Here is a 27,368-nt window from a genome sequence, read left to right on the forward strand (position 1 = left end):
AACAACCAAACCTATTGCCCACTTAACGCCACGCAGTGTCTCTATAAATGTGATGATTTACGACTGGCTGTTGCGTAAAAAAAGAGAGACGCTGACTTGCACAGACCCATAAAGGCGGGCTGAGCAATCAAGAATGCAATCCGTCCACATGTAGCTGGAAACGCAGCGCACTGGAGCGCAGCGCAGCAGCCGGAGAGCGCACGCAAACTTGTGGAGAATACATTCCTCTTCTTTTCTTCTAACCTTATCTTTTCTTATCTTATTTCTTCTTCTTTTTTAAACTGCTCGAGAGGAAATACACAACCTTGATCCATCCAATCCTTAGGGGTATTTTCTTTCCCCCCCAACATACACACCTCCCCAACAAGAGCATGACGAATCCTGTTCATGTTTTTACTTGACGCTCCAGGAAAGAAAGCGATATGGAGACATTTACAATACACGATATGCTCATAAATTCAACTGATCTGAACAAGATTTTATGTAATTTTGGGATCAAGAATAGATCGGAGTGCGAGACTGAGCAGGACCCCTCACCCGAACCTCAAGGTACAGTGACTTTATATTTTAATGCTCTACCAAATACTGAGAAAATCCAGACGAATGATGATTCATTTTATTAAGATTTTTGCTTATAATTAAATTCAAAACGCGTTCTTTTATTCTGCAGTTTATGCCAAGTTATAGGGTATACAGCTTTGGGCATTTTTGCGTCAGTGCGCATTACGCATATGGCTCAGATCCTCTGTAAAGCTAATGCGTTCTGCTGTATGTTAGCAATGACACATATGTTGTCACACTACACTAGCTCTGCAAAGTCAAGCAGAAAAAACTGCCATCATACACAAAATAGGGAAAGAAATGGTACAAACTTTGCATATTTCAATGGATAAAACGCAACATGATGGCTGGAGTGGCCCAAATTAAATTCCATTGAGGCTATTTAAGGAAAAATAGTGTTTTTGCTTATATGATTAAAAGGGATTTAAGTAGAATATATAAAGAATATAATATAAATCAGACCCAGAGTTCACATGACTCCTCACACTGTATGTCCCTCTACTCTCAGATATCAACCAGACTGTGCGGATCGTCCTCTACAGCCTCATCTTCCTCCTCAGCGCCCTGGGCAACAGCCTCATCATCGCCGTGCTGGTGAGAAACCGGCGCATGAGGACGGTCACCAACCTCTTCCTGCTGTCCCTGGCCGTCAGCGACCTGATGGTATCCCTGGTGTGCATCCCCTTCACGCTCATCCCCAACCTCATGAGGGACTTTATCTTCGGCAACGGTATATGCAAGCTGGCCATGTACTTTATGGGTAAGTTATGATATATATATATATATATATATATATATATATTATGATATATATATATATATAGAGAGAGAGAGTGACAGAGAGAGAGAGGGAGAGAGAGAGAGAGAGAGAGAGAGAGAGAGAGAGAGAGAGAGAGAGAGAGAGTTATATATATATATTTGAAGTTTTTTGTCCTCAGACTTACAATCATCCCCAAAATTTAATTTAATTACTAATGTAATATCTTTTTTTTCAATATCACCCAATTGAAATACAGCAAATTAACTACAGAGTAATTTGCCAAATGTGCATCCCAGTTTGAGTTAAATGTGACAATTTTTCATATTTATGGTAGCCTATTCAAGCCACCTTTTACTTCTTCATACTTCATGCCTGCTGCGTAATCTCTGTATATAGTGAGTTATCATTCTGCTTTTCATTACCAATTGTATTATTTGGCGGAGAGAGGCTAATTGAAGTCATCATAGGCCATGTCCTGTGCAAGCTTCATTTCCCTGCATGTTCCAATCTCCAGGAGTGCACTGTTCGTAAATGCTCCTGTACTGTAGGCCTTTACTTGGTTCTTAATGAGCATGAGTTATAAAAATGATTAAAAGCAGCCCCCCTCTAAGGAATGAAAGTCTCAGAATCAGATTAACCATATTTGCAGCAATGGTTAAGAACATTAATTATGAAGTTTTTTCCTGTTGAAATTGAATTGAGCATCCTTTAGTTTTTTTGCTACAAAATTAATTATGTTTATGTCTAATGTAGGCAGTTGTTTCCTCAGTTCATCCTCAAAGTTGAGACCAGGAATCTATTAGCAAAATTCTTTAACAAAACAACGGATAGCTGAAAATAATTAATTATGGGTAACAAAAGCATTTGAAAATGGATACAATTAATCAAAACTTGAATACGTTTTGGCCCAAAATGACAGCAACACAATGTACAGTCAGCTGAACATAAGACACTCACCTGCTCTAATGAGACAGAGGGGAACCAAACCAATAAACATCTGGAGGTGAAAAAGAGAAACCACAAACTGAACTTTCAGACCATTATTAGCTGCTTTAATAGTGAATCCAAAATAATTTAACATGGAAAACAGCTTTGACTATTCTCCTGTAATGTGGAGAAAGTGACTCCAAAAGCAATTTCCTTCTTTTCATATTTTAGTTGAATTTAAGCAAAAGTAAGATAGGATGTACGGGTGCAATGTTACACAAAAGTACCTGCACTTAATTCAGACAATATAGGGCTATAAATGTGTTGGGGAGGTCCCTGTCTGACTGTAAATCAAAAAACAAAAAACAAGAAAATAACATAATCCTTTCAATCCAATTATTCTGTCTGTTTTCTCGGGCAAGGCCTCAATCTGAGACTTCAGTGAATTGGATTGAGCCGATCACATCTGTATGGCAAGGAGTTCTATTGTCACAGAGAAATTGGGAATGAACCCAAAATACAGCAGACCCTCAATACAAAATTTGGGAAGATGAGTCAATTTGATCATAATTTCTGATTATGATAAATTCCTGAGATTCTCTGTTTTTACACGGCCTCTGCTGGGAGCTTTGAGATGAGGTGTGGTCATTACAGATGCTGCACCTTTACTAATATTTCATCTTCATCCGATTACAGGTCCGCTAGGAAATGTGATTTTCATATTTCTCCCTACTTCCTGGTGCTCCATTTAGCCGTTCAGTGAGATGAGAGCGCTGTCATCCAGGATTATTACCTCATTTGTCCCTGTGTTTATCTGTTTATGCACCGCTCCTCACAGATTGTACACAGCGATTATTTGAATGTATTTCTAGATCCTCTTGTTATTCTTACTGAGTGTGTTAATGCTGATTTAGTAAGAGATTGTGGATCACAATGTGCTCTGCCACTGCCCTGCAGTTAAATTTAATGTGACAAAATATTAATGTGCATCCAAAGCATCACAGTAAACATAGTGACATGTTGTAAGGGATGGCATGCCTTAGGTGTTACAGCCTGTGGCGGAGGAGAGGAAAGCAAAATGAAGTTGGAGAGAAATGTTAATAAAAGAATGTAGTTGGACATTTTGGGAAATAAGCTTGTAGAGAGTCAGATGTCAATATGGATACCACCCTCATGTCTGTAAAGAAAAGCTTAAGTCAGCAGCTAGCAGCAGATTAGCTTAGCGTAGCATTAAGCTTTCAGATAAAGCAGAGGGACACACACAGCTAGATCCTATTGGAAGGTTAAAAATCCACCCAACAGCACCTCTTAACTTCGTAATTAACCAGTTCTTACAAAACTGGAAGTGCAACAACAACAATTTGTGTTTCTATGAGTGGTTGCATGCTCGTACAATTTCCGAGCTGGATTTCCTGAGAAGTTATTGCTCCAGGCCAAGAAAAAGTCAGACACATCGCTCCTCATAAAATATGTATATTTGCTTTCGTGCCAAGAGTTACATGAGAAGAGCAATAAATTATCACACCTGTCCATCAGATATGCAGCTGGAGCAAGCAGGAAGTTAGCTTAGCATAAAGACTGGAAGAAGGAGGGAAACAGCTAGATTCTGACAAAAAGTAAAAAATCCGCAAAACTGAACTTCTAAACTCACAAATTATAACAAATGTACTTGTGAGTTAAATTCACACAAACAAATGTAGAAAAATGAGTTGTGGTTCTGCCAGGAGTTATGAGTTATGAATAATTTCCAGGCTTGGAGTCACTGCCAAGAAAAAGTTAGGCACACCACCCCTGTAAAATATTATAATATATTATACATATACATATAAACAAATGGGTGATAAATTAGAGGAAAGGAAAGTAATGAGTGGAAAAACAAAACAAATGCAAATGCTTCCACACAAGTGCACTGCATGGTATGATGCTCTGTGGCAAGTATAAAAAGGCTGAGTAAGGCCCAGTTGATTCTGATTTTGTATCAAAAAGGCAAAGAGGAAAAGATGTAAGTGACTTTGAAAGAGAGTTCATCGTTGGGGCACGGATGGCAGGAGCTTCAGCTACAAAGACCACTCAACTGTGGCTGGTGATTCAATAGGAACAGAGATTAAAGTGACATCTGCATTCAGATATATGGGAGAGACATCAGTAGAAAGGGTCGGACATTGTGGCCGACAGCATGGACTTGATGAGCGTGATGCCCATGCATTAGTGCGAAGTGCAACTTGTCCTCAGGTGACTCGGATCAATACATAGAGAGGGAAATTATGATAGCATTGCAGTGCATTAACCCCTCACTACAAAGATGGAACAACTTTGAGAGTTTAATGGTTAAAAAAACCATAGGCATTGGTCTATAGTGATGTGGATATAAGTGATATGGTCAGATGAGTCATCCTTTACCACGAGCGGGTGAGTGCATGTGTGGCCTACAACAAGAGAACGGTACAGACCTGAATGCTTGACCCCACAGCTGGCGGGGGGGGGGGGGGGGGGGTGGCATGGTTTGGGTCCACTTGTATGAAAATGTGGTGAATCATATGCTGTGGCCTTCGCAGTCATCAGATCTCAATCCAATTGAACACCTGTGGGAGATTTCAGACTGATGTGTGTGCCACCATCATCAACACACCAAATAAGGGAATTAGTACCTTTTGGAAGAATGGTGTTCATCTCTCCAGTAGAGTTCAGAGACTCGTAGATTAGATTTTCTGGTGGCAGGTAGTGGCTCCAACAGCATACTAACCACTTTATGTTGGTTTTTAACTTGAATTTGTGACAGTCTGTCTGTATACATTATATATAATATCTGTGATATTGCTTTCAGAGCTCAACACTGAAACTTAAAAGTGTTTTTCGATTTTCTAATATGTGCAGGTGTGTCAGTAAGTGTTTCTACTTTCAACCTGGTGGCCATCTCCTTGGAGCGCTACAGTGCCATTTGCAACCCTTTGACCTCCAGGACGTGGCAGACCAAATCTCATGCCGTTAAGGTCATCACTGCCACCTGGGTGGCGTCCTTCATTCTTATGCTGCCCTACGCCATTTCTAGTACCATCAAGCCCTTCACCCGCCTAAACAATAGCACCGGGCACATGTGCCGTCTGGTGTGGCCCAACGACACCATCCAACAATCCTGGTGAGCTAATGAGAACTGCATTAAGGAGAAGCATCATAACTTCACTGTCTCACCAGGGTGTCTTCACAGTCAGATGCACTCAGATTGTGTGGCAGCAGCAATACCCCACTGCTAATTTCAGATGGCCCCTTTATTGATTTTCTCAGTCTGTCACTGCTTGTGAGAGACAACCATTTGGGGAATCCTCTGGCATTACACAGATCTGAGCCTTCAAGAACCTTTAAAACAAGAAAATTAAAATGTATTGCTGTTGATCTAATTCAATAAATGATTTTGATTAGATACACACATTTTCTTTCACTTACGCCACAAAAAATGTCCCTTGCAGGTATGTGTCTCTGTTGTTGCTGCTTTTCCTCATCCCAGGGATTGTCATGATGACAGCCTATGGACTCATCTCCATGGAGCTCTACAGGGGCATCAAGTTTGAGCTGTCCAAAAGGAAATCTAGCAGAGGTATGAGAATGAAACATGACAAGTAATCAGAAGCATTTATTTTGTATGGATATAAATGGAATTATTCTATATTTTTCCTATTGTCAATAAATCCCAAGAAAAACCAAAACCAACAATTTGGTAATTTGTCTTAAAAAGGTTTAAATGATTAATAGTTTTAAATTGTGGATTGATACACATTTGAAAGCTAATGAGGATTTAAATCAACAGGACTGTGTATTTGGGATTGAGGCAAAAATAAACTACAATGATGAAGAAAGACATCACACGGAGCAACAATGTGGCTTTTTGATGTGTTCTGACAGTTTTTGAACAATAATGGGACTCAAGAACGAACTATATCAGACTTTGGCTACACAGACAATACTTAACAGTGTCAATTCATTGTTGGTTTTGTTTTGTCCTGATTGACAGATATGGCTCAAACCTTTTATGTGATAAAAGCTTTGCTCTTGCATTTTTATGCTGCTGAAAAAAATCAAACTCTTACACTTCAGTCTTTTTATATGTTCTCTCCTGACAGACAGACAATCCAGCACTGGCAGCATTAAACCAGGTGACAGTGATGGATGTTACCTCCAGCCATCTAAAAAGAAGAGCATCACTGTGAGTACAGGCAGCTCTGACAACTCAAGCAACACACGCATGGTCGGACGAGTGTGTGGCAGCAGCTCTACAGCCAACTTGATGGCCAAGAAGCGTGTGATTCGCATGCTCCTGGTCATTGTCTTCCTCTTTTTCCTGTGTTGGACTCCCGTCTTTGTGGTCAACGCGTGGCAGGCTTTCGACCGGCGCTCAGCCTACCGCCTAACCGGCGCACCAATCTCCTTCATCCACCTGCTGTCCTACACCTCGGCCTGCGTCAACCCCATCATTTACTGCTTTATGAACAAACGCTTCCGCCAGGGCATGCTGGCCACCTTCACCTGCTGCGGCTGCTTCAGGAGGAGCAGCAGCAGCACCTTAGGGGGGTCAGCCAGAAGCAATATGGCTAAAGGGGAGGTGAGCAGAGCTAGACCTGGGACAAAAACCACTGAGCAGAATGGTCATACCCCGCCAAGCGGAGCCAGTACACGCTTCACCTACAGCGGCATTCGTGCATCTGCCTGGAGTGAGCTAACTTAAACTGGATTTTGTATGTAAGAGCACTGGTCTTAGTGAGGACTCTTGAAGGAAATCTGTGGTGTGTTGTTTTAATTGCAAAGCCCTCACTGTGCTTATAGAACTACTTTATGACCTGCTATGTTGCTTTAGCTTGGAGTGTGACATGACGTGGGTAAAATAGGTAATGACTGCTGTGCAGAAGTGGTGTACATTCAGTGCTCTCAGCGGATCAACACAGCCAGATGTTTCTCTAAGTGGACTGAAGCCTGATCAACATGCAAAGCCTTGAAGGGCCACAAGTCTGACACAGTGAGGTGATGTTTTGATGAGGCATTCATGTAGTTTCATATTCTCCATATACTCTCTTTAGACATATTTTAGTCATTCATCTACTACAGCATATTGTACACAGACCAACTCGTCTGCATCAAATGAAGTTCACTTTACCCAACTGCCAACAAAACACATTTTCTTACTGATCTCTAAATGACATCTGATGATAGAAAAGTTTGTAACTGCAACATGGATTCTTGACCCAGGTGATACCCTTAAAGGAGTATAAGGATGACCAAACCACCTAAAAGTCTATTTAATAGTTGTTCTGGAGTCTCTGGTCATATCACATGATCTTCATCATAGCAATGCCCCAAGGTTAAGAACTCAAAAGGTTGACCATACCAGTGTTTTTGGATGTGTTAACTAATTAACTACATATTACATCTGAAAATATTCTTAAACATTCATTTCACACTTTACAAGCAGCCTTATACAGTATAAAAATCAATTAACAGACTTTGTTTAAAGTCATTAAATTAAATCATTAACTTTGACAAGAACAGAATAGTTGGACCAACACTTGTTTTCTTGCCAAGAGCTAAATAAGAAGATTATTGATACCACTTTTTTGTTCCTGCTGTAGCCAGCAGCTTGTTAGCTTAGGCAATTAGCTTAACTCAGCATAAACACGGAAAACAGCTAGATTAGCTTTTTCCAAAGCTCTAATTAAAAGCTAAAATTCAAATACCAACACCTTTAAGGTTTACTAATTCTCGCTTGTTAATGTTAATCCACACGGACAGAAAAGTAAAAGTTTATTCTAATCCTTTTTATGCTAAACCAAGCTAACTGCCGTATTGCTATACTTAACGCAGGGTGAAGGTAAATAAGTGGATTTCCTGAAATATATTCACTATAATACTGTAAATTACACACCTCACTTGACTTCACATACAGAAAATAACTGCAAACCAATAACTGCCTGAACACTGGAAAACTTTAGACAAAATCTGAAACACAATATAATAGGCAGTAATGTGAACCATGTCGTAAAGAGGCGTTAGCGTGTAAAGTCCCTGGTGTTTAATTGTCTTAGTGGATTAAAATGACCTTCATGGTGGCTCAGAAACATACTAACAGGCTTTCATTTGTCATCTTCATCAGCCAACTGCCTGTCCCGCTGAGATCTAATGTTTGTCTCTGGCTTCAAAAACATCCTCCAGTGCACAAATTGTTCTGCTCTTGTCCTTGACCCAGCGTGTGTTTATGTGTATGCCGAAGGGGGTTGTACTGTGTGTGCACTACGGGAACTGGAGAGGTCTTATCACTTTTTTGTGAGACTTTCAACACCTGCACCTTCAAAGCGCAAATACCTGGTATTACCCACCTGATTTCCACTTATTCTTACTGTTAAAGGATCAGTGTGTACAATTTAGTGGCATCTAACGGTGAGGTTGCAGATTGAAAAAAACTGTATACCCCTCCCCTTTTCAGGGTTAGGGTTGGGGTTAGTTAGGTCTGGGCAATACTGTAGAAACATAGCGGCCTCCATGGAACAGGATCCACTTCCTAGATATGTAGATATTAAGTGCTCATTTTAAGGTTGCCACTAAATTATACACAATGGTCCTTTAAATTTTGCAGCATTAATGTAGCAACTTCCTCCCATTTTGTTTCCTTGTATGGATATCTTGCAATGTTAATGACCTCAATATTGTTCTGTAAATTTGTATTTTGACAATTTCGTGGGAAAACATTGGATTTGGAAGTATTTGGTGTTACTGCATGATAATGTGCCTATTTTCAGGAGCAGTGATTTTGAAAGCCTGCTGCTGATTGCTCGTGTTATTTTGTCACATAATTGAATGTAAAAACATAACCGCAGCAATTTTACTGGTTGGTGACACAGCCACATTTGGAAGTGTTTTTGAGAAAGGTATTTTGTTCTCTTGCTTATGTACAAGTCCACAGCCCACCTCTGAATAACAAACGTCTCATTTACCATATTAGGACCTTGAGTGCCCAGTGTGCAACTGTGCCTACAAAGACTTGGGGCAGAGTAACTTGGAGCTTTTAACGGCTTTAATAAAAGTGGATCTAAAGGACAGAGGGCATTAGTCCCCAGACAAGTGGAAAGAAAGGGGGAATCTGCTGGGACTTCTTCCCGGGGATAAGAGCTCCATTTGGGCTTGGTAGATGCCCAAAGCCCCACCCGGCGACTTCTCCCTGCAGCCACGAGGGGAGATGCTTAGTTGTCACTGGAGGGGGAGAGAAAGATGAAAATGGCTCAAGCAATGTTTATGCTTTCCATAAAACAGACATATGTGTGGGTTTTTCATGTTTCAGCTTTTCAGAATTATTTGAAGTGTGAAAATGTACTCGCTTACTCGCCTCTGTTGACGATTAAAACATACACAAAGTGTGATTTTATATCACTTTTTTATTTCTCGTTTTTATGCCAATATTGCAAGTTTTTTCTCGTTTTTTTCTTCTTTTAATGACATACAGATTTGAGCATGATCTGGAGCTGCAATATGTACAAAAACAAACTAATGCATGTTATCAAAAAAACCATCCCCTTTGTTTTGACGTTATTGCTAAATGTTACAAACGGCACAGGTTTCTACCATCAGCAACCCTTTGAGCACTGAGTAAAACTACCACAATGACACCTCTGCTTACCATTACTAGAATAATACAGATACAGTGAGAGTGAAGGATAGTGAAAGGGTGTGAAGAAGAAGAAGAAGAAGGAGAAGAAGGAGAAGAAAAAGAAAAGAAGGGGGCAAATGACAATCAAAAAAAAAAAAAAAAAGGTGATCTGACTGTAGCAAAGCTAAGCATAACAGGCTGTGTGTTAAACAAAAAGAGGAAAAAGGGGAAATGTGAGAAAAGTCCAAATGTACACACATGAAGTGATAAAGTGTGAGGATGAAATGCGTGAGAGAAAAAAAAGAAAGGTTAGCGCAAGATCCTTGGTTAGTGCAAACAGCCAAATAGTCTTAAGGAGAAGTAAGGCTGAGTGCGACAGAGAAGGGCTCCACACTCCTTTTTTTTAATATTTGTTTAAAGCTGCCTCTCACTCTGCCCTGTTTTGTTTAGCAGTGCATGAAAACTACATTATAAAAGACATTTGGCATATTAGAGGATAGCTACATACATTGTTCAGAGCTCATTATAAAAAAACAAAAAACAAACAAACAAACACAAGAACAGCTGCTTTTGGAAGAGTGGAACAAATATGACCAGACACACAAACAGAGAGAAACCAGTTAAAGGATCAGTGTGTAGAATTTAGTGACATCTAGTGGTGGTGTTGTAGATTGCAGCCAACTCAATATCCCCCTTACTGACAATCTACAGAGGCTGCGAAACGTGTGGAAAAAATGCGAAAGACCCTCTCTGGAGCCAGTGTTTAGTTTGTCCAGTCTGTGCTACCGTAGGAACCGGCTCCCTATGTAGATATAAAGGGCTGATTCGTAATTTCAGCCCATTATCACAAATTAAAACATACTCATTTTTATGTATTTTATTCCATTTGTTCCACTAGATGCCACTTAATTCTACACACTGCACTTTTAAGTGCGGATATTTTATTTAAAAAAAAAAAAAAAGCATTGCAAATGCAAATTTTTTTTCTTTCAATTTCCTCTGAAAGCTTTGTCGCCAGGTTAATACAGCGTGTGGTTAAAGAAGGCATGTAACATTTTTTTGACCCCTTTTGACAGTTAAAGAGTGAGGCGTGTTATCAAGTTATTCTCCCTATCTCTTAAAACTCCGCAGATGTTTTAAGAGGAAAAAAAAAACAAAAAAACAAAAACAACGATTGACTGTAAACCAGCTCGGATTGTCAAGGCGACACATTTTTTTTTTTTTTTAAAAGCATGCATCACCCCCTTTCTATTAGTTTGAGTGAAATGTGACAAAGCTGCTCTTGTCAGACTCGCATAGGCATGAAAGATGAAGTGAGGAGCCAGGGGCGGTTTTAGCGTAAAAGAGGCGACTCAACATGTAAACAAAAAAAGCCCCCCCAAAAATATCCAAAGCTTGGAGCGGTGGAGGGGTGGGTAGGGGAGGTTTGGAGGGGGGGGGGAGGGTGTGATGCTAATGCAGAGGCTATGTTAAAAACTCTCAGAATTTAGAGCTAGTAGACATAGAAAAAACACTCAAGTTAAAAATCTACAGTTAAGATTTTGTGACCTCCATCCTGCAGAGTAAAGGGTTCAGGTTGACCTGCGGCTTGCTACACTACCGCTGCAGCACCAACGCCTTGACGATTTCCAGGACAGAGAGGAAGTGGCCTCGTTTTTAAAAAATACACTCCCAGGCCAACCTAGGCAGCACGGGCAATAATGCACTTTTTTTAGTTTTTTGACATAAGACAAGGGGAGACTTTGTACCAATAATTTAAAAAATATCAATATTACAATATAAAACATTTAACATTAATGACGGACAGGTGGGCAAGGGTGGCGAAATGGGGGCATAACTTAATTCTTTTCTCTTTTTTTTTTTTTACATCGAAGGGGTGCAAGCGAATCCTTTTTTGTTCCTATTTCAAGGGTTTGTAAGAAAAATTTGAAATACTTCATTAAGCTGACATTCAAGTTACAGTATTGTTCTTTTTTTTTTTCCTTTCTTTCTTTCTTTTTTTTTCTCTCGGAAGCGTATACACAGTTGCACTGTAATACTAAGATCACAAGTATTGCCTTTGAGTGTTTCTCCACATTTATCAGACATTTGGATCCCGGTGGAAGACAGAAAAACCCAAAAGTATCAAGTTTTTTTTTTTTTCTTTCGTGTTTTTGGAAAGCAGTTTGAAATGGAGTGAGTCTGACTCAACAATCCATTACAGCAACTACATATGACAGTTACACACACGCACCCACACACACATATATTGGCTGGCTGGTGAACTAGTGCTCAGGCAAACAAACAAACAAAAAAAAAACAAAAAAAAAAAAGGATGACGTGAAAAGAAATGACCTGTACAATATTGCTGTTATGTTTGGAAATGCACATCTTCAATAATAGACATTTAGAAGGCCTTTATGCTCCTACAGGAGACGCGGTCGCCATGAACACGGATGAGTGCAACTACTCTGACAGTGAGTTTACAAATGAACACACACGCTTGTTTCTGCAAAGAGAAAGAAAAGAAAAAAAAAACCCCACAGGAGATAAAAAAGAAGGCTGAAAGAGCTTACAGCGCTCGTGAGACATTTTGTACCAAAAGTGGAAAAGGTGCCGGGCACCGCATGAGAATAAAAAACAGGGGTTTATGGTACTTGGACGCCGACATGACGGCGAAGAGATTCTCCAGAAGGCTGCTTTTGCATGAGAAGGTGTTTCTGGAGCCGCGCCATGAGCTCAAAACAGCAGAGCTCCTGTGATAAGAAGCGAGGCAATAGCTTGTTTTTGTGCTATGGACAGGTTCTTCCACGGTGAGTAAGATAAGAAAAAGGTGAAATAATTTTTTTTTTTGTAATTGAAGTTATCAGTAAGGCCACAACAAATTGAAAAGTGTCCGTTTTTTTTTTTTTTTTCCTTTTTTGTTTTTGTTTTTTTGGTTGTGGAGTTAAATGCCACCAGAACTACAGCACACACTTGAAGACACCCTGCGAGGTGCAGTTTAGAGAGCAAAATGACAACGTTTCACTACATTATCTGATACGTTAACAGTGACCAATAGAGCAACAGATACAGGATATTAGATATGTGATTGGTTGGACTGTGTACACAGTAATATTATACAGTACTAAGGCTATCCTTTTAAGTCAATGACTACGCTTATTACATTAGTTTGAAAATGACAAACCGACTTATGTTCGTAACCATGGAAGTCTAGTTTTTGATGGATTCAGCAATCGTTGCTGTGGCTCCGTGTGAGATGTACTGATGTGTATACTTTCCAAAACCATAAGGAGACATAGCGCACACAGAGTATTGCAGGCAAGGCAGAGGCGTTGCTTAAAGCTTTTCTTTTTAAAGACTTCATAAAAACCAATGATAAAAAATAGGCCCTCTGAGGTTATTCCCCAATTTAAAAAACAAAAAACAAAAACAAAAACAAACCTTCGCTTATGTAAATTAACAACCCAGACTTCAGATATTTCCCCAACAGAAGAAGCAAGAGTATCAAAACAAAAAGTTCAGTCCGAAGACTGACAAAAAGCAGGCGTTTGTAGTAAGGTCACAATAACATACAGGTTGGGATTTTGGACCTCAAAGGGGAAAACAAAGCCCGAGCTCAGAGGAAGAATAGAAACTATTTGGTAACAAAAGTGTACTATATGTTTAATACAAAAAAGGTATGGAGAAAAATGTACCTTTACTAAAGCTTATACAAGATCCTTGGTCCATAAAAACTATGTTATCGTCACGTTTTTTTGTGTGTCCCTCTGCATCCTTGCGCTCCCTCCAACAACAATACATCCAGCCCCCTTTAGGAAACCACAAATTAATGCAAAATAACAAAAAAAAAAAAAAAAAAAGGAATAATTATAAAACAAGTGGCGGGCGGGGGTTGGGGAAGGTGGGTGGGAGAAGGGCGGCGCAAAAAATATACCTTTCCTTTCGACGCAATTTTATTTTTGTTGTGTTTTTTTTTTGTACATGGTGGATGTATTGTTGTTGTGGTTTCCATTCTCACAGCTGTAGAAAGGTGCTGGTGCTCTGAGCCTGCGGGAACGTCACTCGTTCCAAACACCAGAACTGGATAGGCAGGTCCCTAAAAGTAACCACAGGAGAGGGTGCGTGTCAAGGAGCACTTTCGCATATTCCCGTTGGCTGACAACTTCTGTGATGTCACTCCTCCTTCAGATTCCCCCTGCGTTCGCTCCTTTGTCCCACCGATTTTTCCATTTCAGCTTCTTTGTATCCAAAATTAATACGCAGCACTTTAGAGTGAGTCAGTTTTATTATTTCCCATAGTCTTTATATACCTTATGGTATATTTGCTCTCAAGGCATATTGTATTGAGTGGCCCCCTGTGTGCGTTAGGAGACCACAGCTGCGGCGGTGGAGGATGAGGATGTGACTCCTGCGTTGGAGGTGCTGTTGGGGCCGTAGACGCCAGAGCCGGGCTCCTGGCTGTTGCTGCTCAGCAGGCTGGAGTTGCCGGCCCGCAGGATGGCCCCGGCGGCGCTGCAGTGTGGCCGCGGCCCGGGCTCCGGCGTGTAGGTGAAGGTCAGTGTGGTGGAGTAGATGATGCCGTCGTTCCTCACCAGCGTGACGGGCACCTGGACGGGCTGCCGCACCCAGCGCCAGCCCTCGCGGAAGGCCGAGATGTCGGGCACCACGCACAGCATGCTCTCTGCACACCTGTGTGTGTTTGAAGATGAAGAAACAAACACAAAGAGTTCAAGATCAAATCATTTAAAGCAGCACACAAGTAGGACAATTACTGTGTTGAAAAGAGGAACTTGATTTCTTTGTCCAGACAATAACAATAACACATTTGATGTTATTATATTGACATGACACTTTTAAAAACTTTTATTTGTACTTGAACCTTGCTGCAGATCTGCCACTGAAGAGGACATTTTAAAAGGTTTATTGAAACGCTCATTAGTGAATATACAGTAGAGAGTTTTCTGGAAAAATCACCACAAAATAAATGTCTGGTTAGAATCATCAAGCAACTTCCAAACCAAATGGGGAATCATATCATATAATCAACAAACTGCACACTGTACATGTTGTAACATCACAGTTATTCTGTGATGCTGCACTCAGGGAGGTCCCAGTGTTTCGCTGACACTGGTCATTCTCATCTTTTAACTTCCTCGTCTACCTCTGACTCAAGTGCTCTCTGGGTGGCACTGACGAACACATAAAAGCTAATCCTTCTACAAAACTAAACATGAAGGGGGGAAATGGCATTTTTACGAGGGTCTAAGACTGAAGTACCTTTAAGTTTTTACCTTTAAGTGGGCAAGCGTGCACAGGACGGATTATACAACTTGACTCGAGTGATTGAACACCGGCAACTAATCTCACTAAAACTGATTTATTTATTATTTATTTCATGCATTAGACATTTACAAAGTGTGACTGAGAGCAGTTTGAATGCTTTTATCAGTTTAGATTACAATACTAGCCTTACACTAAACACATCATTTCTACGGCTGTATGATCATTAATAAATCCTCAAATTAGATGTAATGGACAATTTGTATGCTAGTTAGCAATAAGAGAAACTCAGAAATGCAGCAAATTAAATGGAGGCAGAAGAAGCCCACCTGTACATGGTCTCAGCCTCAACATCTCCGAACCAGACCCGCAGATTTGGAGTGAAGTTCTGTCCTGTCAGCTCCAGCATGGCGACGTCCCCACCACCATTTAACTGCAGAGAAGACAAACTAGTGACCTCACTTATATAAACAAAGTGGTGGTCAGAGGTGTGAGCCACAGACTTAAAAAGAAGGCTAAAATGTTCTGTTCTGTACCTGTAAGCTCTCTACCACAGGCACGGGGGTGACAGGCGAGTGGACAGGGCCCATGCCCTCGTAGAAAGTGTATTCGGCCTTGTCTGTGCTGATGATTGTCCAGGAGGCGCCGTCGTTGATCATCTCCTTGTTTGGTTCCTTTGGGCATGGAGTAGCCTGGAGGTGGAGGCAGAAAGAGGAAAACGCAACCTTAATGAACATCAAGACAGAAATAAACGATAATTACATCCAATCAAGACTCTTTTCCTCAAGATTACAATCAAAGGTCCCTGAAGGCATCGCGGCTGCAAGACTGAGCTCTAATTTGTTCTCAATTCAGCGCACTCTAAGACAGAGTTAACCATCTATTTCGTAGTGTAAAAATAATCATCCTCAATCTTGTATGAAGAGTGTGGGGATTAACTAGAGCTGAGGGGTGACCTCAACCTCTGAATTGAGTGTGTGCGGGTGAAGAGAGACACTGACTTGAAACTGGATGATCCTTTCTTGGGAAAGGCACAAGTACATGCGCTCTGTGTCCTTCAGGTAGAAGGCACACTTGTGGAGCTGGGAGACGGGGTCGTCGGCGTCCAGCAACGCCGTCTGCTTGTCTACTTTACGGATGATCTGAGGGAGGATTGAGAGGAAACGGAGACATTAGTCAATTGAGGGGAGGAAACAGGAATAAAATGAAGGAGGACAAGGAAGAAATCAAGCAAAGGGAGACATGATTTGGAAGAAAATCAGAGGAGAATGAAGGATTGTGCAATTATATAAATAAAGGTCCTTGTGTGTTACCTCATGCTAAGTTCCCCCTATTTGTAATGGTTATATAATATCTAATAGTCTGATGTGTTCATTAAAGTTTCTATTTGTGTTTAATCTTAAGCTCAATCGATATAACCAGTATTACCAGTCTGGGCAGAGCCATGCCGGTGACGGAGCAAACCAGCTTGACTGTCTGACCGTAGTGGATGTAACCGTCTCTCACAGTGAACTCTTCTCCTTCTGACTCCTCGTCATCCACTGGAAACACACATGAAAACGAGAAAAGAAAGTCAGTGCCGCAAGCAGCCGCCCACAAGCCTCGTGTTTGTTTCGCTGTACACGCAAACCCACATCGATCAATCACTTTCTTTGTCTGTCATGAATCAGCTGTTTAATCACATTTGCAACCAGCAGAGAGAGACACACAGGAGTGAAGCAGTCAAATCACATCAGGTTGTCCTGAATCTCTCTTGAAGGTATGTTTTTATACAGTCTGTGTGCTTTTATGACACTTTTGGGTGGATTATAAATCAGGCAGACTTACACAGGTGGATGTAGAAGGCGCCCCACTGCTGGGAGCTGGCGTGAAAGTTGCCGCCCTCCACATGTAGATAGCGTGTGCTGACTGTTTGGGACCGCAGCCGGTTGAACAGTGCCACCTTGGTCCCTGATGCAATGCACACTGTGGACAAACAAAATGCACACAGATTACATAATGACCCCCCTTAAAAACTGACGTGCTGAGGCAAAGCCATGAAATAAATCCAGAGATCCACTGATGGTGAGCTAAAATAAAGCTACACTGCCCTCTGGTGGCCATAAATGGTACTGTTGAAAATATTCATGCAGCACAGCTCAAAACAAAGGACATTAAAACATTTCAGCACTTCAATTAAATAAAGCCAGACATACAAAAGTACAGAAATGATAGAATGAATGCACAGAAATAAGAATAAATTAAAACAACCTATACTTTGATGCAGCTGATTGACTAAAAAAAACAGGATGGTGTTTTCAGCTGTCTCAAGATAGTACAGACCAGAAGAACTTGCAGTATCGGACTTATGGAGCAACATGTTTGTAAAACATAAGCACAAACTCACAGTCAGCATTTTTGAGCGACTGTTTCTTTTTGGAGGGCTTGGAGATGACTTTGATCCTCTTGCTGAGGAAGACACCGATGTCAGCGCTGTTACCGTAGAACATCTTGACGGACAACATGAAGTGCTTTCTCTTGTCGGAGTCGGATATGTACAAGGTTTTGGCTGTGCAATAATTCTGGTGATGGGAAAGAAGAAAAATTATTACTTTTTGGCCACAAATGAACAATTCCAGGTAGAGTTGACATTTTGACAAGGTGTGTAACTGCTGTAACTTTATATATGGGTGTCGTACTCACCTTTCCCTCTAAGTTAAGCTGTTGCATTTCTTGGTCGCTGTTGCCGATGCCAATGAAGGCACAGGGCTGCGACTCCTGCTCGGAGCAGCCGTCCCGCTCCATCTGTTCCTTCTTTTTCTTCCAGCCGCTGCCCATCAGGTAGACGCAGGGAGGGGGGCAGAAGAACCTGCACACATGCAAAAACATCCACGACTGTTTAGGCTCAAATCCTGACATCCTCTACTCGGATTTAGAAAGAATTGCTTAAATAGTTTTATGTCAGCAGGTGATTAAGTGGAGCTCATTTAGACACTCAAAAGTGTCTGCTAAATGAATTTAAGTATATATAAATATTTTTAACCCCAAAAGAAAAAACTGACGGCTTTAAGATTAATTATTACATTATTACATAATATAACAGCATTGACCAAGAAATGATAGAGCATTTTGAAGGACCTGTGCATCTTTTCATTTAGACCAGTAGAGGGCAGTACTGCACCAAATTTCAACAACACCTTCAGAAACTCTAATCAACATATTGTTATATATAAATATATACACTAAAGACTCTATCTTAAGGCTGTCAGGCTTCATTTTGCAGAAGTGATCATGATAAGTCCAGCATCAAACAGTTCTGCTTACAGAAATAGAAAAAGTTTTCATTTAAAAAGCTTCTTCTACATTACAGGATTACATACTTCTCCTGTAGTATACATTCTTTTTAAAGTCAAGAGAGGGGGAAAAAAAACCCACAAGAAAAGACGACTAATGGCCTTTTCAAATGTGAAATCAACTGAGCACTTCAAATAAATTGATGTGCGTCAGTGTGGAACTGGAAAACGACCTATTTCGCAACACCACCAGTGTCTGTCTCTGTGGGTGTTTGTCTACTTTCACCTCCTATAAAAAGCACAGACAGAAAAAGAGGCAGCTAGAAAAGAAGGGAGACGAGCACATTTGCATTCTCCTCGCACCTACTTCTTCGGGCTCCCTTGTTATGATACAGGCGGGAGTGATCAGAGGTGCAAGACGAGACACATGCTCTATGTACACCACTGAAGACAAAAAAAAAAAAAAAAAAGGATGTTGCAACACTGGCAGTGGCAGAAACTTGACTGTGTGTGTGTGTGTGTGTGTGTGTGTGTGTGTGTGTGTGTGTGTGTGTGTGTGTGTGTGTGTGTGTGTGTGTGTATGCGAAGTGACTGACAGCAGAAATACCTCGGGGACTTGCACAGAAGTCCCATTCAGGCATTCAAATCTGTGATCCGGCTGTATGCTGGTTACAGAGGCTGTGGTGGTTTTCGCGTTTAAGGCCAACTCACAATTGAGCGGTAGTGATAGCTGAACCTGTACGAGCATGCATATGTGACAAGAGCATTCCCTCGTCGCCACTGCTGTCACTTTAAGTGGACAAGGGCAGAAAAAACATATCTCTCTCTCTCTCGCCTGTTGTGCTCAGGCTCTCCGAGTTGGCCCGCAAACGACTTGATTTACCAAGAGATAGGCCTGATGAGATCGCAAGCAGAGCTGCAACCTCGGCCAAGAAAACAGGCGGAGGATGGAGAGAGAGAGAGAGAGAGAGAGAGAGAGAGAGAGAGAGAGAGAGAGAGAGAGAGAGAGAGAGAGAGAGAGAGAGAGAGAGAGAGAGAGAAAAAGAGAGTTGCAAAATGAGTGGGGGAGGGAGGGAGGTTGAGAGGAGAGGAGAGGGGGGGTGGAGAAGGCTATAAAAAGTTTTGAGAGTGAGAGGTAGAAAGGTGAGTGCAGAGTTACAGGAAGAGTTTGAGGAAGAAAAGACGAGTCAGAGAGTTCAAGGAGAGGAGAGAGAAAGTGTGTGAGAGTGTGTGTTTGACAGCCGAGCGATCACCTTCATTCTTTAAAAACTGAAGACAATCTGTTACACGCATTACAACTACTACAGAAAGAGGCACTGTTGTTGGTGTTGCCCCCCTGAGAACTGGGACCCCCCCCCTCCTCTCTCCCTCCCTCCCTATTGGAGCTGCTTTAACTCTCCTGTCGCCATCTCACCTGCTCTCTGAGGCATTCACCTGAACCTGACCTCACGCAGAAGGCCGCCCGTCAATTTCCTCCTCTGACCTCTTTTGATATGGGAGGTCAGAGAGGGCGAGATAAACACACAGCACACAGGGCTAAAAAAAAAACAACAAAAAACCTAGAATGTGTGTTTTCCATTCGCTCCTCTGCCGGATCCCCTTGAGTGACATGCATTACCTACCCATAAATCCTCGCAGTGAAGGAGATTGGCCGGCGTGATGCTGACAACTTCCTCTAGGGCTTTTGCTGCTTGCAACCAGTGTACTAAACAATATGTCAGTGTGTAGAAATGCTTATCAGACGGTCTTGACTCTTTAGTCCTAATTTGGTAACAAAGAACCCGACTTTTTGGTCCAATTGAGTCTCTGTTGTGATCGTCTTGAAAAGCTCCGGGGGATGATCAAACCCTGAGTAAAGCCTAATATAGAGTGTATTTGTGTTTCGCTCACCTTTTCTCATTGCCGTAGGATTTCTGTGCAACTTTTGCGTGCAGGATCATGACAGTTTGGTCACCTCGCTCCTTCAGGTAATTCCTCATCGCTTCTCTGCAACGGGAACAAGATAAAAAAAAGAGGAAGAGAGAGAGAGATAGAGAGGTTCATTAGCGACAGACGAAGTTAAGTGACACAGGTTTTTTTTTTTTTTTTTTAATGTAACGCATTAAGTGTGAAGTCAAGTGTGAAGTCTGAGAATATACAGATACACACACACACACACGCACATACAGCACACTCGCAGTGACCCCTGGCTAGCCTCAAAGCGAGCCAAAAAAGCTATGTTCTCTCCCCCAGCTGGGTCTGTTTGAGGTGGGGGGTGAGCTGAACCGTTAATGACCGGCTCAGAGGGACCGTGAGGAGCATAGAGAGGGGGAGAGAGAGAGAGAGAGAGAGGGGGAGATACAGAGAGAGAGAGAGAGAGTTAGAGAGGAGGGGAGAAAAAAGGAAAAAGAAAACCAGAGCTGAAAAAACAAAAACAACTTTAAAAAAAAAAAAAAAAAAAAGAGGCACTGAGCTCACCAGCAAAGATTCCTCATATCGTGTCAAAATGTTGCAAGGTCTGCACTCCGATTACTTCTGTCAGTGATCCCAAAGCCTCACACACCTCTTTTATACAAACAAGCCAGCAGCCGCAACTTTTTATTTTTAATATTTTGGGACCGGTTGAGCTTGTGTGTGCGCCGGGTTGGGGGAGGGAGGGAGGGAAGGGGGGGGGGGGGTTAAAGATCACAATTATGATGCATCGGACGTGATCGCACCCTCGCCTGATACACGCACAGATGTCGGTGACACCTGACACGCCGGGGCGCTCGGAGGGCTTCCCACTCTGCCACGCAATACTGAGCCGCACGCTCGGGTTAGACGGGGCCTTTGTTATGAAAAGCAAAAGGGGGCCCCCTCACAGTGTGCGTGTGTGGGAGGAGGGGAGAGAGAGAGAGAGAGAGAGAGAGAGAGGGGGGTAACAGAGGAGGAAGCTTGAGAGGGATTTTTGGTTTATCCATTTCATAATGGACCGGGAAATGTTTTATTTCTCTCTTCCCCTCGGAGACCAGACAATAAATTCTCAGGATAAAAGTCGGTATTTGAGTCTCACAGCAGCTCTGAATCACGCCGTTGTTTATTCAATATTTCCTAAACTACTTCATAACTTTAAAAAATTGGAGGTACAATCCTTGAATTCCGACCATTTGAGGCTTATTTATCAGATCCGATGCCATCTGATACTCGTTTATACGCCACATGGAGAAAATTATATATATCAGGCCGGATCAAGGTGCAACGCGACTCGAGCCAAACCTGATTAAAACGTTTCGTGGTTCAATAACTTCTTCTTTTGTTTACATTAAATGACACAACCTTCCTCCCAGGCTTAAGTGAACGATGCACTTAGCGATCTGAGACACACACGCACACACACACACACACACACACACACACACACTAACCGCAGGAAGACTTTTGACACACACACACACACACACACACACAGCTCTGATTGAATGAACACACAGTTGAGGCCTGTAGGGCGTGAGTCACTGGACCCTTCAGATGATCCCTGTGATCAGCTACAGACACTCTCACACTCACACTCACACACACACACACACACACACAGTCTTATAAAGAGTCTGTATATGTGGTATTATGTCAGCTACCTCAGTCTATATGTCATGTATAAGGCTTCATATACATGTGATTTGTATCTGTGTGTATTATCTTAATCATGTGATCAATGCGTCTCTGTATTTACACCTATTACTTAAAATGCGCCCCTCTTTCCTCAGGTGTGCCCTCGTATGCAAATCTGCTCGGTGGAGCCAGAGGACGCGTCAAAGTCAAGTTAACCGCCGTCAACGGACGTCACTCATTCATAAATTAGCTTTAGCCGGAAGGGAAGAGGCGGCGCTACGTGACCTTTCAAGTTAAAAGGGTCGATCAGATAAGATCACAAAGTTACATTTTGACAACCTGCGTTTTAATATCAGGTATAAATGATGTTTAAATGACAAGAAATGTCAGTGAAGTATGTTTGATGCAACAATGGCTACACCCAAAATCATTTCCTATTTCCAGTAACCCACATTCACACATTGTAGATAAAAAAACTAGCGTCTGACACTTTTTTCACTTTTAAATCTGTGCAATATCACAATATGACAAAACCAATACTACTCTTGTGCGTTTTTATTTCCAGTTGTTTTTATTGCTTCTTTTTATTCACGCTCTTTCTATGTTTTACTATCCACTTTGCTGCTGTAACACTATAAATTTCCCCATCGTGGGACTAATAAAAGATTATCTCATCTTATCTTACGATGATTGACAAATGTCCTCCTCGCTGTAGAGGAAATTATTTAGCATCTGTTACAGAGCAAAGTAATGAATGAGTGGACCAGATAATGATATTGGACAGCTGATGTCTCCATTAACTTGTGTGTCCGCCGGAGAATGTGCTGCTCGCTGCATTTCTTGGTCACAAACATGATTAAACATGATGAGTGTGGCTTTATGTTAACAAACAAATATCTGCACATGTGTAGTTATCACATTCGGTATCGCCTTTAAAAAATCCACACTATGCTCCGAATACTTCAAATATCACCTTGCTAACGTCCACAACACCCACAAAAAGTTGGGTTGGATGGAGCCGCATTTCATACAGTCATCAGATATTCAAATAAGCCGTCACATAGTTATTTTATGACACAAGAATCTCACAGCGGTGCTGGGTCGGCTTGTGAGAGACAGCCCTGTCCTGTGGTCGGCCCTGTTTCAACGCTCAACCAAACCATTCCAGACCATTGTGGCTGGGTTGGGGGGGGGGGGGGGGGGGGGGGGGGACCATTACCCCTCCGTCAAAGACCCAATTGCTTCACCATAACATTAAGCTTTCACTCAACTCTTTATGTGAAGTCATTAGCGATGCCGTCTTTAAACGCTGGTGTCCACTTGGCCGCCTCGCTAAAAGTGACGACCTTTGGATAGATAAAAAACCAACGCCCCCCCCTACCCGCTCCCCCCACATGTGGCAACAATCAAATGAAACGGAGTAAACCCCACTGGAGGGTCCATCTTTACAAACGCCGTGTTGTGCAGCCAAAGCATTGTTCAAACCCGCAGAATTTTATATCAAATTCTAGTGGGGAACCCAAGATTTACAAAGATACCCAAATATGTCGGGCTGAATTTTGGGGAGGAGGAGGAGGAGGAGGAGGGTGGAATATTTTCATCTGATGCAGCTTAATGGTGCAAGTCGTAAAAAGTCTTGGCAATCTCGGTTTCACTGTAAGAATCATAAAAACCACAAGTATGAGATGGACCCGAGTAGACAGAAAATATACAAGCGGACGTGACAAACGAGGAGGGAACATCCAGGTAGAAATGAAGAGTTTAAGAGGCTGAAAATATGGATTTAATGGGCGGTGACACCAGCATGTATATGGTCAGAAACAACTAAACCAATAAAACTGGAAAAAAATATGTAAAGCAGCCCATTCATCATCCAAGTAGAATTGCCCATTCACTCATAGGCATATTTGTATACTTGTGCCAGGCACATGACACACACACACACACACTGCACTGCACCGCACTGTCTCACCAGCAATTTATGCACAATTAACGGCCGCTGTGTGCTCAAGTCGTAGCCGAGTGGCGAGAGAAACAACCCAGGGTGGTTTTCAAGTGATTATTAGAGGAAACGTTTGAAGAAACAAGAGTGACCGAAAGAGGAAGATGAGAACGCAGTGGTTCAAAACGCTGTTGAAATTTTAGTATTTTATATATATATATATAAAAGAGGATGATGCAACACGCTGTGGTAACCTTTTAGAAAGCACAGGAAGCTGTGTGAGTCTAAAACATGTGATAACGGCAGGGATCGGTGATGTTGAAGGGGATAGCAGGGACGGTCGGAGTAATCACTCTTACTCATAGTGAAACACAACACATACATACACACACACACACACACACACACACACACACACACACACACACACACACACACACACACACACACACACACACACTACATAAAGATTAGATGTCTTCCTGAGAGCTGAAGACGGGAAAGAGAAGTGAGACAGACAGTGACCAGTGCACAGCTTAACTTCCTATGCACGTCACACACACACATTTTATATTTATATTTTTATACACACATATATAAAAAATACATAAATATAAATAACATCTCAGTTCAGGGTGCAAAATGTATTTTTTATCTACTAGCTAACCAGCTACTGAATGTACAAAGTTTAGCAGCCATTCAGTAGATTATCGTTGATGTTTATTGCTGGTAAATGAAGTGACTAGCTCATTTTAACAGCATATGGTTGGTGGCTGGTGTCTAAATATATATAAATAGGCTTTTTAATCTATAAATGACAGCATAAATAAAAAACACACTCACACACACAAATATACCTGGAGGGAGAGGAATAGTCAATACCTCATTATCATATTTCATCAAAGACAGTAAAGTGAGTGCAATGGGCATTTCAGTCTAAACTGAAACAGGGACAGAACACACACACACACACACACAGCCACACACACACACACAGCCACATCCACATGTAATGAAAAAAGTCGCACGCAACAAGAAACGAGAGAGAAAAAGAGAAAAGAACAACACTTTCTTGTCTTTTTTTTCTTAATGTGCGAGGCTAGCAGTTTAACTACCGCTGCAATCCGAGCAGATTTGTGACACAGATAGTTGGTGACTGGTTACCCACAACACCAGACTAACTAGACGAGGTTAGATGGTGTTAATTCTCCTCCATATATGTAACAAGCAGGTGGGGAAGAGGATGAGATGAGAGGAAGAAACAAGCACAGCAAGGCGGGGGGACAAGAAGGAATTTGGAGCTACAAAGCAGGTTGAATTTTTGTTGACTATTTGCTCAAGAGCATCTAGTGAAAAAACGCCCCAGTGAGTAAAAGAGCGAAAGCAGAAGAAGAAGAAGGAGAAGGAGAAGAAGAAGGGGCGAGGAGAGGGGGAGAGAGATTGAAGAGCGAGATAAAGATAACAGAAAACCTAAAAAGGGAAATGCGTGACAAAGTGAGACAAAAATGTGCCAGACAGAGTTACAAAGAAGAGATGCGTTCAACAGCAGGTGCTACTGGGTCAGCCGTGTGTGTGTGTGTGTGTGTGTGTGTGTGTGTGTGGAGAGGAGCTAGGTTAAGCCAGGCTACAGATGCAGCAGAGCAGACAGGCATCTGTCCCGTACATCTGCCACAGCGTCTACGGTGGAGCGCGGCTGTCACAAGACCCCCCTGTCAACACACACACACACACACACACACACACACACAGACAGAGAGTAGAGGGGGCATACTAATACACACGTGTGAAACAGCTCAATTAAGATGATCAGACTGCAATTAGTTTGCGCCCTTGTGCTTCACAAAAGCTAGATTATACATATCCTTGGTGTCAGGCTCGGGTTAAGACATTAACAATCGGCCTCTTCAGCTTCTTTTTAAACGTTCTCTCCATTCGTGGATGGAGCACACACACACACACACACACACATGAGAGCTTGCCCCGGTGCTTCAAGTCTGACCTCCTGAAGGCCCCTGTGAGCCTCTAAAAAGCACTGACAGGATATAGTGAAAGGAGGTAGCCTAACAACAAGATCTTGCAACAACTCATATTATTTTACTAGATAATAAATAGCATGAAAACTAAGAGTAGTAAATGCTATCGTTGCTTATCAGCTTTCAGCATCAACACTCCATGACGGGGAAAAACCCTAATATTTATAATCTACATAGAGTGAAAACTGATGAGCAGGCTGACACAGAGACAGAAAATGCACATTTTAATCAACCACAAGCTTCTTATCGCACACATTCGGTTGGAGGAGAAAAATAATCCACACATCTGAACAGCAGCCTGAGCCAAATTAATGGCTGTTGAGATTTTATTTAGATTTAAGGAGAAAAAAAGCACATAAGAGCACGTAAGAGGCCGTTTCTATGGATTGATTGTGCAGAATGGGTCCTCTCTGTTATTTAGGAGGAAACAGAGGGGGCATCTTATCCAGCCTGTATGTTCATGTGTGTCTCAACATGTGTGTGCGTGTTTCCAGTCAATGCGTGCCATGTATTGTATTTCCAGTCGAGTAGCTTTCCTGACAGGGTGGCCCCTGCAGGACCCGGAGCTTTAGCTGCCCCTAAAAAGCCCCTGCAGGATGGTGCTCTATTGTAGCTGCCCGGCGCTGCTGCCTGACAGAAAAAAATCCCCCAAAAAACCATGAGGCTGCTGTAGCTGCAGGCAAGCACAAGTGCGTGTGAGCGAACATGCGAAGGCATGAGGAGACAGATTCGTAGAGACAAACGCAAAGAGCAGACAGCGTACTGCGATACGAGGCGACGCGTTCAATAGAGGAGCTCTGTGTTGCACCCATGGGCTGCTGGGTAAAGAGTGTTTTGTGTCCGTCATATTTCTAGCCATCGAAAACCATCACACATATGGAGAGGCCAGTGCAAGCCAGCGGACTGGCAGCACATGAATGAAGAGGGGGACACATCAAAAGGTGCTGCCCCCCCCCCCCTCCGCCCCCCTCGAAAAAAAAAACATGCCTGTCTGTTCCAGGCAATATGCAACCCTTCATTTTCCCTGCTGAGTGCCACGCGCAGAGACGAGGCACATGCACACACAGGCGAAACCGGTGCTTAGTAACAACAAGCAAACAAGTGCACACACACGCAAACACACACACACACACACACACACACACACACACACACACACACACACACACACACACACACACACACGCTCAGCATTGACTTCCATTCATTGTGGACAGCCTGACCTCAATTCACACATTACCTCTAATCTTAACCAAGACCTCAGAAATGACTCTTGGCCTCATTAAGGCCAGACTTCGACCCCCACAAGGTCAATGTTTATACCAGGAAATGGTTCCCAAGAAGTAAGAAGAAAAAAACACACACACACACACACACACACACACACACACACACACACACACACACAGACACACACGCA

General features: G+C 42.2%; 2 protein-coding genes across 2 annotated transcripts in view; one reads left to right on the forward strand and one right to left on the reverse strand.

Moving 5' to 3' along the window:
* The first annotated feature begins 422 nt into the window (after nt 1-422).
* cckar (cholecystokinin A receptor) lies at nt 423-6,965 on the forward strand. Its single transcript, XM_053343419.1, has 5 exons — nt 423-549; nt 1,070-1,321; nt 5,123-5,384; nt 5,713-5,840; nt 6,364-6,965. The coding sequence occupies exons 1-5, from the start codon at nt 423-425 to the stop codon at nt 6,963-6,965; spliced, it is 1,371 nt and encodes a 456-aa protein (XP_053199394.1).
* Nucleotides 6,966-9,640: 2,675 nt separating this feature from the next.
* rbpjb (recombination signal binding protein for immunoglobulin kappa J region b) overlaps nt 9,641-27,368 on the reverse strand; it is a 47,680-nt gene continuing 29,952 nt past the window's right edge. Inside the window, exons 3-11 of the mRNA XM_053343417.1 lie at nt 20,297-20,392; nt 17,817-17,982; nt 17,521-17,695; nt 16,962-17,099; nt 16,563-16,675; nt 16,136-16,276; nt 15,671-15,826; nt 15,464-15,567; nt 9,641-14,543 (exon numbers count right to left, since the gene is read on the reverse strand). Coding sequence (XP_053199392.1) covers nt 14,219-14,543; nt 15,464-15,567; nt 15,671-15,826; nt 16,136-16,276; nt 16,563-16,675; nt 16,962-17,099; nt 17,521-17,695; nt 17,817-17,982; nt 20,297-20,392 — 1,414 coding nt within the window. The 3' untranslated portion in view covers nt 9,641-14,218. The remainder of the gene's footprint in view (nt 14,544-15,463; nt 15,568-15,670; nt 15,827-16,135; nt 16,277-16,562; nt 16,676-16,961; nt 17,100-17,520; nt 17,696-17,816; nt 17,983-20,296; nt 20,393-27,368) is intronic.

Source organism: Scomber japonicus, chromosome 22 (genome assembly GCF_027409825.1).
Source record: "Scomber japonicus isolate fScoJap1 chromosome 22, fScoJap1.pri, whole genome shotgun sequence".
NCBI lineage: Eukaryota > Metazoa > Chordata > Actinopteri > Scombriformes > Scombridae > Scomber > Scomber japonicus.